The sequence below is a fragment of the Anser anser genome (assembly GCF_964211835.1).
Source record: "Anser anser genome assembly, chromosome: 3".
Lineage (NCBI taxonomy): Eukaryota > Metazoa > Chordata > Aves > Anseriformes > Anatidae > Anser > Anser anser.
The window spans coordinates 61,489,771-61,502,814 of NC_139722.1; the positions used below are offsets into that span (position 1 = coordinate 61,489,771).

Sequence of the window (13,044 nt, forward strand, 5' to 3'; positions counted from 1 at the left end):
CAAAACTCCTGTAAACCTGGCACTGTAAACCAGAGGCATTAAGTATCTCAGATTTTTATGCTTTATTTAATAGGCACTTCAGATCCAAATTATTAAGAACAATTTGAGATAAATGATGTAGAAAAGTAAGAGCTGCTTCTTGCTAACAAGTGTATCTTTGAGCTCAGTGAATGTATGTGGAAATGCAAAGGACTGCAGGGACAGTCTCCTAAGTCCTGCAGTTTTCCTTTTGTATTGGCACTGATATGGGGAGGGCACTTCCCCTCCATGATTTAAGACCTGGTGGAGCTCTAAGGAAGGCAGAGCCGTCAGTGAAGCAATGGCTTTTTGGCTGTGCCACTGTTCAATGTTATAAACAGAAATTCCAGATTATCTACTGGTGGAAACCATAGCTGGCAAGCTTTTGCTTGTTTCCATTTCCTTTGCAAACCCAAGAGATACATTATATATACTTCTATAAGATAAATAATGGGAGAATTCTATAAATGTTAGCTGTGGTTTGAATCTGCAGACAATTCATACACTTCTTTTAAAGGTCACAGTAGGCTTAGAACTACTGCTCTTTTATTAAGACAGATGGATCATTGATAAAGCTTCTGAAGATCATTTGGATAAATTATTTAATCTCATGGTTATATCCTGCCCTTTTTTGCTCCTTATGCTCTGACCAAGGAATTATTTTGCCTGTTGCAATCATCCTCGGGGACACCCAATGTTGCCATGTAAACACAGCGCAAAACGGCCAAGTCGTAAGACTCAGTACCCTCTGGGTTTGGAAACCAAGAATTCAAGCTTTTGCTTCAAAGCAGTTTAAGTCCTCTGGCATAACCAAGAGCCGGTATGCAAGTAAAGTGTAAAAATTCAGGACCCCTTCAGTCCTGAAAATTACCTTTCACTGCACTTGTAGAAACCTGGAAAGAAATACGGCATTAGACCTCGAATAGCATTCTTACAGGTGCCTAAGAATTGGCTACAAAGCTTGTTATGGTGATATAATTGGGTTTCAATCAAGTTCGCTTAATTGATACGGTGAGGTAGTTGTTAAATGCTTCTTTTGGGTTTCAATCAAGTTCGCTTAATTGATACGGTGAGGTAGTTGTTAAATGCTTCTTAAGCAGAACCATTGGAAAACATTTAAAAATCGAAGGTGAATTAACATGTTGTGCTAAGTGCCCCAGCCACCAGTCAGTACAAACTAACATTGAAGGACCAGTTTAAAGCAGTTGTGTCCTGGCAGAAGTCTTTAAAGTTCAGATACCCTGAGATTAGCTCCTAGAGCAGTAAATCATGAGCACTTTTTCCACTTTCACTGAATTTATCCTAGATGCTTCAACAATCCAGGTAAGAAAAAGAACAACAACCCACACCTCCACTGCCAATAAATTTTTGATAAGGCTTTTGAAGATCATTTGGAGAAATTATTTAATTGCACGGTTATATCCTGCCCTTTTTTGCTCCTCATGCTCTGACCGAAGAATTACTTTGCCTGTCGCAATCACCCTCAAGGACACCCAATGTTGCCATGTAAACACAGTGCAAATGCCTAAATACTGCATTTGTAACTGGGTCATTTCACTTGTAGCCAGCTCTTGACCCAACTGGAGGAACAATTTCTGGCAGAGAACAGGCAGGAGCAAGTAGGAAGTTCATTTACAGCTCTTACACTGCCCATGCTGCTGACAGAGGGGTCAAGTGGGTCCCTGCCCTGCTGCAATTCAGAAAGAAGAAAGCATCATGCAACTTAGCTAAATCAGCAGAGCTATCCTGGGTGGGCTCCCATATTTTAGAAAAAGTGTGTTATGACTATAGCTAATGTTGGTTAGGAATCAGTGTAACCTGCAACATTTACAGACCACAGTAGTATCTTACATTTAGTGTGTTTACTTAATTACATGTATTTCTAAAGTGGTTTCATAAAATTTTATCATCTAGATCAGCATTTCTTCTGTATGCACAGAAGCTAAGACTGGTTATAGGTCAGGGGAATTATACAGCAGCATTAAGCATTCAAAATCAAAGTGAGGAAGTGAAAGATTTCCTCCTAATGGGGACAGAGGCTTCTGGGATGTTTCCCAGAGGGGCAGCTGCAAAAATGGTGAAGAGAGCAGGAAGAAAATCCCCAAACACTTAAGTGAAATCTCCCTCAGGATCTGACAAATACTTGCCATGCGTGTTTACCAGGACATTTGCAGTCTGTAGCCACAGCATTTTTTCCTAGCTTAAATGCAATTTTAACATGCCACCCAACCACAGTACCAAGACTAAATTAATCTGGTACACTTTTAACTTGTAAATAAGATCTAGGCTTACGATAAGGCAAAAAGAAATAAAAACAAACCACAAAAACAAACAAACAAACAAAAGCCCCCAAACAGAAAGGCAACAGGGTAAGAAGGGTGTGTGTGAGCTCACTTTCTCAGTTATTCTGCCTGTGTCGTACTATCTTCCTTCTTGTGAAACCAATGCAGCTCCTCAGACACAGGGCCTGGTCTCCATGCACCCGCAGGGCTCTGCCTGGCAGCTCTTGAGAGCTCTGCCCACACAGCAGGTCGATGCCGAAGCATGGCTGGTGGTTTATCCAAGGGATTTGCTATAATACTTTTGTTTCTCCTCATTATGCCACAGCATAATTCCTCAGGAGCCCTTGTGCAGCACATTGTGTGCTTCAGCCACCCTACGCAGAAGTTGTTGTTGTTGTTGCTGTTGTCCAGCAAACACACAGCAGGCGACAGCCTACATCTCATTTCAACGTGAAAAACACCCTCCAATGAAGCTTGGCCTTGGGAAAAGGACCACAGGCCTGAACGAAGCTGTGGACAAAACAGCCCCCCGCACCCCCCATGTGCAGCCCAGCCCCTACCTGTGTCGTCGCTGCCCCAGAGGGGCCGTGTTTCGGACCTGGGAAGAGGCTCTCCCCTGCCGTGGGGCTCCTTTGCCTGCAAAACAGGAGGAACACATCGAGTCACCAGAGCTGCCTCTTACACTGGGTTGTTGTTTTACAGCACTGAAGACCAAGATTATTTTCCATCTGAAGAAAACATGGCAGGCGGCAGTGCAAGGCCTCAGTCCGGCTGTGTCCATAATCAGGGGCAAACTTATGAGGTGTCAGGTACTGCAATCTTCCAGAAAGGATAAAGGCTTTGTGCTTTATTATGCTTTGACTTGCATTTTCCCTTCAAAGTGTGCATGTTGACCTTACCTCCGTGGACCAAGCCAGTTGCCCTGTTCTCCCACCTTGGCCCTGCTGAGGTGGGGAAGGGGTAAGGAAATGGCAGGTCCTGGTGGGGTTGTCTGCTGACACAGGGCTGCTTGCAGAGAGACACTCAGTGGCCTGGCAGGGAAGGCCTCAGTGGGGATGAGTTTGGGGGAGAAGAAGCACAGTGAACCCCTTCACATACCCTTGGTATGGCCACCCTGGGAGCTACAGGCCCCTATTGCCCTCCTGATTAACATGTCATCACTCCATCCTCATCCGTGCTAGTATGGTACATCTAACTGCTTGCCCTCTGCACCTCCTTTACTCATACAAGAGGCTTGGATCAGAGCTGTGAAAGAATTTGGGAGAACTGAGAGCAGGACTGTCCTCTGGCACCACTTTCGCAAGGGCACTGGCCACTGGCCTCAGTGCTGCTGCTCCTGGGGGACAAACTGACTGTGAGTGTGGAGACAGCCAGCAGGACCACACATTTGCTAACCCCCTCTATCCCAAAGTGCTTCACAGGCTCTCCACCCCACCAAAATACTGCATCCAGCATCAGGACAGAAAGCAGCAGCCAAAGAAGAAATGATTTGCTACAGAAAAACAACGTAAAGAATTGCCACTAAAATCACAGGCTACACTTTTATTGTCCAAAAATAGTAGAAATTTTCTTGCTAACATCAAAACTTAAATATGTCTTCATACAAATGCAATGTTCTCAAAGTCAGTAGTCCTGACGGATTAAAGAGCACGTCAGTATGAATCTGGGGCTCAGGCAAATCACTTGAGTAGACTTCAACTCCGAAGTTCTTCACGGTTTTAGTTTAAGAAATACTTTCATTCAAAAGATTCCCAGCTTAAATGGCAGCTTCACCTACTGTTACACACACTCCAAAAAGGTGTGAAGCTTTCTGGAGGATGCCTGAGGCTGTAAAGCATGGAAAGATGGCTCACTTTTCTGATGACATATTTCTGACATTTTATTCAGGAGATTAAGCACTTCATGAATAACAAGGAAGAAATAGGCATTCAAGACAGCCACTGTTCCAGCCCCTGCAAAGCTCTGTGATTGAAGTTAAGAGCCAGAGGGACAGTAGGACTGAAGTAGCACAGGAATAGAAAGCAAGTGTGGATGAAGGGAGAGTCAGAGGAAAAGTGTTTAATTTGATGTGTTCCAGGCAGAACTGTGATTATGCCCAGAAGAACACAAGTTCAGAAAACTCAGAGAAAAGCAATTAAGGAAAAGGTATGGATCTATCTCTACAGAAAAGCATAACTTTGCATATGTGCAAAACAATATATGCTAAAAATATATTACAAAGCCATGTCAAGGACAAAAGTGTAATGTGCAGAATGTCCATAAGCAATAAAAGGCTGAGTGCTGAAAGCTGCAAACTCTGAACTCTGTCTCTTAACAGAGCCCTGTAAAAAGGAAAACTGTCTTGGTCACCTTGCCATAAAACAAGAGGCTCTGCAGTCAAAAATGTGCAAAGTTGAAGTGCTGGGAAGTTGTACAGAACATTTCCTGACTGAATATGACACAACTATCAATGATATCTTTTAGGGGCCCCAGAGCTATGGTGATTGCCACAGCAGAGCAATACACAGCAGTTAGAGGGAGAGGTGGACTACACATATGCAGCAAGTCCTAAGGAAGCATATTTATGCTAAAAAAAAAAACAGAAGGGAGGCCCCTCTTACTAAAAGCAATGACTCCCAGCAGCATCACACAGGTTCTTGGTCCATTCTCTAAATATAGGAATTTCACATGAAGTATAAATTGCTGATTCTCATGTCTTAACGTGACAAAAAGAACAAGGCAACCATACTCACAGAATAAAAAGTCTTTTTCAGGTGCTTCATTTTTGTTATTTTCCCCTTAATAATACTTGCAGAGGAAGAGTTTTGCTTTTTCTTTGTGACTTAATGACTATGCCTTTCATGGTGTTTGGAAAATGCTGGGTTGTCTGTTTCTCATCTGACTTTGCTTAAGCCTAGAGTTCAATGAGGAGGCAAACAGTTCAATGCTAGTGGCCAAGTCTTTGTGCTAGCTAAGTACACTTAAGTCACAGCAGATAAGACATCAACAAGTCAAATATTTAAAAACAATATGCATACAATAGTGACTCACTGTAGAAAACAGCACATTCTTTCATTCCATGAAGCACAACGTCTCCCTTCCCACTTTTCTAGTACTCCCTTACTGTGACCATAAAAAGCCAGTCTCCCTGGTGAGTGGCACAGCTCCCACTAAGCCACGTCCTAGCAGTCAGCTGTGGAAAACTGCAGTCTCCAGTCTGCAAAATGTAAACCATGTTAGAGGATCTGTCTCTGAAGTAGAGTTTAGAGGCATTAATCTGTTTCAGCATTGCTGTGATCTCAGTGCCACTGGGAGAAGATAAAGGGAAGTTGAGGTCAGAAGTTCATGTGTCAGTGCAAGCAACACTTGACTGATTTTCACTGAAAATCAGTGCTTTATATATTTTGTGCAAACATGATGTTAATTGCATGATCCTCTTTTTCTTATTTTAGGAAGAGTAAAAAGACAGAAATATTTCTAACCCCTAAAAAATAGCAGCTGAAACACCTCCTCTACTTTTTTTTACTGAGGCACACAGTTGTCGTCAGCCACAATACCTCTTGGTGTGCCCTAAGTCTGGAGGCTGCCTGGAAGACAACAACAGGAAGAGAGACAAGGCAGAGTGACTGCCTGTGGTTGCATGTGCTTTTAATGGAAGTACTGCTATGTTTAGCATATAGCCAGTCCTCATCTGTTGTGCTGAACCAAGAGTCAGAGAACTGTGATCCATCTCATTCATCTCAATGGCAATTTAAACTCTCAAGCCTAATTTACACATCAACATTGTTAATTATTTCATTGCTGAACATCTCAACAGAAAGAACTCATTAACGGCTACATATTCTGTTCACTTGAAAGGACATCAATACCAACAGTGGAAGCAGAATACATTACCTAGACTAAACACCACAGCCACTTTGTATTAAAAAGAAAAAAAATGTTGCTCACAGATACCAAATGATGCTCATTTATTAAAGTTATATGCCTTCACTGGTGCTTTGTGGAGTTCTGTAGAAGATCTACCCTATTGAGTAAGATACAGGCTTGGGATCCAGCACATTTTTGCTACTGGGATGACAATGTTTTCACTTGAGATTCTCAATTATCCAAATAAGTCACTGATTTTTTTTATGGCACTTAATATATTCAGACTTACAGCTTCACTCCTGGAGACAGTCCCTTCAAATGAAGAGAACGACAGGATGTGACAGGGCTGAGCATACATTATCTCTGTATATTGTGCTTGTGAAATGCTAACCTAAATAATGTTAGTGACACTAAAAAGTCTATAATCAGATTTTAAAGGGAATTATCCATTAAAATGAAGGGGAGCCATCCACATTCCTCTTGGTGCAACTGCTTCAGCACTGCTGAAGTCTCGGCAGCATCATCCTCCACAGACACTGCTGTCTCTGGAGCCAAGCCATGTTGCCACAGGTCCTAAGCAGCTACCAAAATGCCACCACAGTGTCTAGTGCCCAGGAAGGGCTACCACCATTTCAAGTGACTGCAGTCAGCCACAGCATCTGAAATGAAAGTAGCCTGGACTGCTCTGTGCTGGTGTTCAAAGCAGGAACCCTAGGTGAGTCTGAAATCTGAAGTTTACCAAACCAGGGCATGGCTATTGCAGTGCCTTCCTGGCAGGTGCTCCCAGGCAGATCTGTGAAAGAACATTCAAAAGTTTACATAGGTGGAGCTCTAAAAACTGTGGGCACTCTGAGCTCTGCCTGTGGGTGGAAGAAACACTGATGCAGATTTCCATTAAAAAACAAAACAAAACAAAGGAAAACAAAACAAAACAAAACTTGCAGTGGGATTGTTTATGCTGAGGTCAAGACAACTTGAAGGACCAAAATTAAGTGAGTTGCAAAGCTGAGAGAAGCCGATTGACTGTATGTATTTCTTGTGCTGCAAGACTGTTTCTCCAGCCACTGTGTTTCTCCACCCAGCACTCTGCATCAGAGGCCCCCGTACTAAGCATAATGGACTGTGGGATCCCAGAGCTGGAAGCACAAATTTCCATGCTGTTACTACCGCAAACACACAATGCAGATGCTAATTAAGACACCTGTCTACACTTCTGTTCTCCTTTTCTGGCTCTCAGAAGGATTCAGCCTATGCAAAGTCCCATGCTTGTTCTATAAAGGTCAGAAACGACATGCTTTTTAGACAGACGTCTCCTTATGTCCTAGATCATCATGAAGAGGTACACAGGCAGGATGACAAACCTGAAGCCTCACTGCCCCTGCATTGCTCCATAGATGAAAAAAGCATAATTTTTTTTCTTTTTATTTTTCACTTCTTTTGGTCCCTCCACCTCCACCCTTCGGCTTCTCTCCTGCTATGCTACTTTCCAGAAATGCTGATCTTTCTTATGGGAAGTGTGTTTTTTCAAGACCTGGAGATAAGATTGCATAGTCTTGCATGAAAAAGGACTTCCTTAGTAAGATGAAAAGAAGCCTGGACTACAGCAGCATAGGCAGGAGATGGATTTACATATGTCTGAGAAGAAAAGGGTTGCCTAGCTTTGCAAAATACTTTTCCTTCTCCAGAACTCCTGTACAGATACCCCAGTGGGATCTGAAGGATTCTTTCCCCAGAGAATAACAAGAATAATGTTCTTCAACTGCATTACTTATTTATTCAATCATCTCCCATCACATCTTTGCTATATAACAAAAAAGCACTTGGCACAGGTGCTTGTTATTGAAAAAATGTCCTCCATTGATAAAAGGAATGTTTTATTCAGGCTGCAACTTTCATTTGCAAAAAATATCTTGGCTTCACCCTGGCAATTGTCAAATTGTGGGAGATCTTACTCATGACAAAGTTCTGTTCTCCTAAGATGATCAGAGAAGGGAGAAGCAGAAGTTATTGGTGCCCTGAGAACTGACTTAAAGCTGAGCATAAATGGAGAGCTTTGGATTTAATAGAAGAACTACTGAGAACGAAAGATTTTGTAAAACTTGTGAAGATTAATACAGGTCCAATCTACGTTTGAGTGGCTCCCATTTAACCTGCAAAAATGTCAGTCTCCAGTACAATTGCCATCTGGCAAAAAATGCATGTCTTACAGGACAGAGAGGGTTAACTGTGTTTTCCACTTGTTTCTGAGCTGAGCGAATCATATCCCAGTCCAAAGCCAAGCTCAGGGACATAACTGAACAAAACTTTATGAATCACAGCTTTTGTGATTCATTGCCTTCAACAATGCAAAACAGAGCTGTATTTAATGATGTTGGGAAACCGTTCTGTTTGAATGGGACCAGCTGATGTAACATGTTGAAGGACTGTGTTGTGGCTTGCAAGACAGCAGGAATAATGAAACTGCAAACCTGCAGTGCAATGCAAATGCTGCACTAAAACAGCTATGGATTCATATGGATTCACTTCACATTGCAGCTACATCACCCACACGTTTACTGAAAGAGTCCTGCCTCTTGTATAAACAAAGTCACGGGGGAGCATCAGTGAAAAACAGCACTTTTCTTGCCTACACTTACATGAAATTTCATCTCTGCTTTATCTATGTAGAAGTACACCAGTCCAAATAGCATACAAATGCTATTTGTGTAATAAAGGCCTTGCAGATTGCTCATTACAAAGCAGCAAACAGCTGCTTTTATTATGGCCAAGAGAAGGAAATAAGTGAGCACTGGAATATGCAAAAAACTTTGTTTAAAAATTCATGAAAGTCAGAATATTAGATCCAAGTCTTCTTACATCAGATTTCGGTAGAGTTTTAATAAGGATTCATATCCATATCTGTGCTTTGCTCCATGGGACTAAATAGGAATCCAGAGTCCAAACCATTCTGAATTTAGTGGAAATTCAGGAGCATGTGCATTCAGAGTTACAGTCACAATTACAGTAAACTCAGAAGTAATCAGTACAATGACCTAGTCTGATATTCTCCATGACGCAGCTACAGAACCTTGTCAGGTTTATTGCTGCCTCACCCCCTCATCTCTAGCATTATTTCTTAGGTGTTCTGGAGTTCAGGATTTCAAGTAATGGAAAATCTACCCTTCTCTCTCTCTCTCTCCCTTATTTTTTCCTTTTTTTTTCTTTTTTTTTCCTTATTGATTGTTTTTGCTTGATCTTCGAATCACAAGATACTTTTATGTTTTTTCTTTGAAGAGCTCTGTATTACAAGTAGCTGCTCCACCAGGAAGATGTTTGTAGGCTATGGTCAAGTTGCTTCTCAAACTCATTTTTCATGACGTCATCATACCCTTTGATGTCTTTCAGTGAGGGTTAAACAATCTTGCATTAAGCACAAGGAAAAAACACACGCATAGTTCCTAGAAAGTATCAAATAATCCTAAAAATTTAAGCACTTGCAGTTGCATGATGGTAACATATACATACATCCTAAATGAAGTGAAGAAAAAAAAACCTTTAATTAACATTAGCTGTGTTTTCCAAAATAAGATGAAGTGTTACAGAAATGGAGTTCATGTTTAGATTATCAAAAATAGGATTCATTAACATTTATCTCTTTTTATGTAGATTTTAGTGGAACAATCTAAACACTACAATTTAACTATCAAATTAAGTTAATGCATCATATTTTATAACAAAAGTGCCTGAAATAATTTTCAGTGAGTAAACTCCGTTAAGTAACACAATGGAGTCAAAAAGTAGCTTTATACAAAGCTGACACAAAGCCTGGCATGAGTGAGGTACATTGGTTAGGGAGGCTAGAGCTTCCAGAGGTTCACAGGGTCTGCAAGAGTTGTGAATATCTTCCAAGGCTCAGAATATATGTCCCTTTTTTCCAGAAATCAGCCTGGCAGTATCCTAAGACTGGACTTTCTGGTCCTTGCTGGCTCTAACCAGAGCAGAGTCACTCAGTTGTACATTATCCTGGTCTCATCCACAGACAGTGAGTGCGGGCAACTGAATATTAACTGAATTTACTCTGGGTTTGGTTTAAGATTTGGGCAAAGGTTGCTGTCAGTTCTCACTTTGTCTGAACTAGTTCTCTGCCCTGGGTGTTAAAGCCTCAGAAATAATCAGTGACCCTTGCGTGCTGCCATCTTACTTTGACCTGCTCCTGGCCTGACCAAGGAGCATTTTTCCATGGATAAGCAAGTGAGATGTCTCAGCAACAAAAACCTACCTACAGTGATGGCTGACATTCTCTAGCCATTCCAGTCACATAACACATATTGCCACAGAGAAGACAAGCAGATTTTGCTTCAGACACTATATGCACTTACTCTGTAGGCAGTTTACTGATCCTTTATACTATATCCTCACTCTATCCTAGGCACTGGTATAGAAAACTAGTTGCAATATTGCATTGCTTTTTTTTTTCTGTATGTAGGAAGAAATAAAATCAGTGACCACTTGTGCAGTGATGGGTGCTTTCCACAAGCCAGAGACAACTGATAATCCGTACAATCTTGAAGTCCTGCACTCATGGATTAGCTGCATAATTATTATGTCCGTTTCACAGATGGAAAATCTAAATACCAAAGAGGTTGAAGACTTGTTCAAACTTAAATCCCAATGGAGAAGCCTTTTTTCTTCTGCGTGTTTTCCTGATGCTCCTCAAGCACCCAGGAATCCTTTTTTTCAAGGCTTGTGGTTCTGCCATGTATTCGAATATGAAGAAACTGAACTCGATTAAAAGAGACAGTGGATCTCATAAATCCCCCTAACAGGACTAAGAAGCTCTTTATATATATGGAGTTTGCTCAGAAACAGGGGTGAGTTACTCAGGAACAGAGCTAAGTATGTCTCTGAATGATTACTTCTATTGTAACTCTATTGTACTTCTATTCTAGGTCTCTGCCACTTAGTGAGAAGAGGTGAAGGATAATGGCTCCACTTGTGTGCTGGGCCCACACAGAGCCAGCTGTGTTTTGCAGCTGTTGAAAAAAACAGGACTGAATTATCTAAGGGGTGCTGTGGGTCGTACAGGCCTTCCTTAGGCTGGTAGTGGCCAGGTTTCCAATTCTGGCCCCAAATGCCACCATAGCCTAGCCCTTTCACGACCCTTAGCCCCAGGCAGTGCCTACACAAGCATCGTCTACATACATCTCAATCCATGCATACGAGGACACTGGCTGGTGCAGAAGGGAGGAAACCCTTCCTATAACCTTCACTGAAATGCAAATGTATTTATACATTAAGAGGAGTGCGAAAGGTGAGGAGGGTGGAGGGTCAGACAACTACCTTGGCCCACCAGGAACAAGAGCACAGTGTGCCCAAGTGCTCCTGATAGATCCAGACTTCCATTTACATTGCTTGAGATGCACATATCTTGAGGAAACCTCATGAACTTTGCTATACAGACAGCTTAGATGTCCTATTAACTTTGCGGTGTTGTTATTTTCATAACACCATAGTTCAATGTTGTGACAGCAAGGTCAAGCAAATCTTTTTATAATAAAAATCTATCTGTTGTGCATGAATTAATAGGCCATACTTATGTCTGATCCTTTTTTTCTTAATACCTGGTTATTCTTCCCTTCCCTTTTCCTGCTAAGGAATCATTTGACCTGAAAATAAAATGAAATGAGGCTCGTTAGAAGCAATGAGTTTTTGGAGGGTGACTGTCTACCTGTGCTGTACATTAAATCATATTTCCATTAATTTCTAACAGCTCAATGACATGGGAAGGAACTGATCCTGTTCTCTGTGTAAGACAACGGAGACAATATCACTCTATCTTCAGGGATAGAAAGATCACCTCTTGGGAAAAAGAAAAATGAAAGGACACATTCTAGCTGGCACAGGCTATGGCTTCATTCATGGTGAGTGTGAAAAACCAATTGACATTTTAGCTGCCTGACCTCTGTTACAAACATCTGCAGGGAAAGAAAGCAAATTAGGAAAATGTGTCCTTTTTTGCTTGGGTTCATGTAAGGTTGCAGTGTTAGTTGTATGTGTGCGCAGAGAAAGAAATGAAGCAGAGCTTTATTTCCATCACTACAGTCAAGCTATATAGGGGATATAAACGGATGTCTACGTAATGCCAGTGCTGCCTGTTGTGTGTGTTCAAAACTTGAAATGGAATCATTGCATATGCATCCATCATATGCAACCATTACAAGCCCATGTTATCCTACGCCCACATTTTGCAAGAGGTGGTGGAGGTGGAGTGATACTGGCCTGATAATGAGGGCAGTGATTGTTGTTTGCTATTTAGAAACAGGAACAGAAACTGAAATAACTTGAGCAAATAAAAGTGCTTAGGCTATGGCTACGTCAGGGGCGTGATTAGCTCTTATCAATGTGTTCCTTTTAGCTCTCCTGACAGGAGCCAAAAGTGGCTGGGTCATTCATGTAGGTTAGAGTTAGATGAACTTTGTATGTGATGTATGTCCACTGCATCAGACCCAGCCTGTGATATCCTTTGAATGACTTCAGTACAAGCTCACACAGTGTTAACAATGCTAGGATCATTTTCCAACACCTTCCCGAGTTTGGCTTGCCAGACAGTGTAGGTGCCCCACATCCTATCCTTTCCTGCTCTTGCTGTCAGCTACCCTGATTCCAACACAGCACATACATGTTAGTATAAACATACACGTTGGCATTAAGACATGCCTTGGGGATATTGCTGGTAAAGAAACTCTAAAACTGTATTCTACTTAAGAAATAAATTGAGGGACTCAAGCTGTACAGTTCTATATAAACACGGTTCTTATCTGGATTGATGTTGTTTACACTGGACAATCAGAATCCAGTTTGGCTGGAACCTTCCTTAAATCAGATTAAAATCCAATTTATTTTTGCTCCAGTTTCTGCC

The 13,044-nt window shown here is 41.6% G+C and overlaps 1 protein-coding gene across 1 annotated transcript in view; it reads right to left on the minus strand.

The window, feature by feature from the left end:
• Window positions 1-1,000: 1,000 nt before the first annotated feature.
• The window catches only part of LOC310896723 (uncharacterized protein), a 58,091-nt gene continuing 46,047 nt past the window's right edge, over window positions 1,001-13,044 (minus strand). Inside the window, exon 5 of the mRNA XM_083829349.1 lies at window positions 1,001-2,936. Within this exon, the coding sequence (XP_083685475.1) occupies window positions 2,421-2,936 (516 nt within the window). The 3' untranslated portion in view covers window positions 1,001-2,420. The remainder of the gene's footprint in view (window positions 2,937-13,044) is intronic.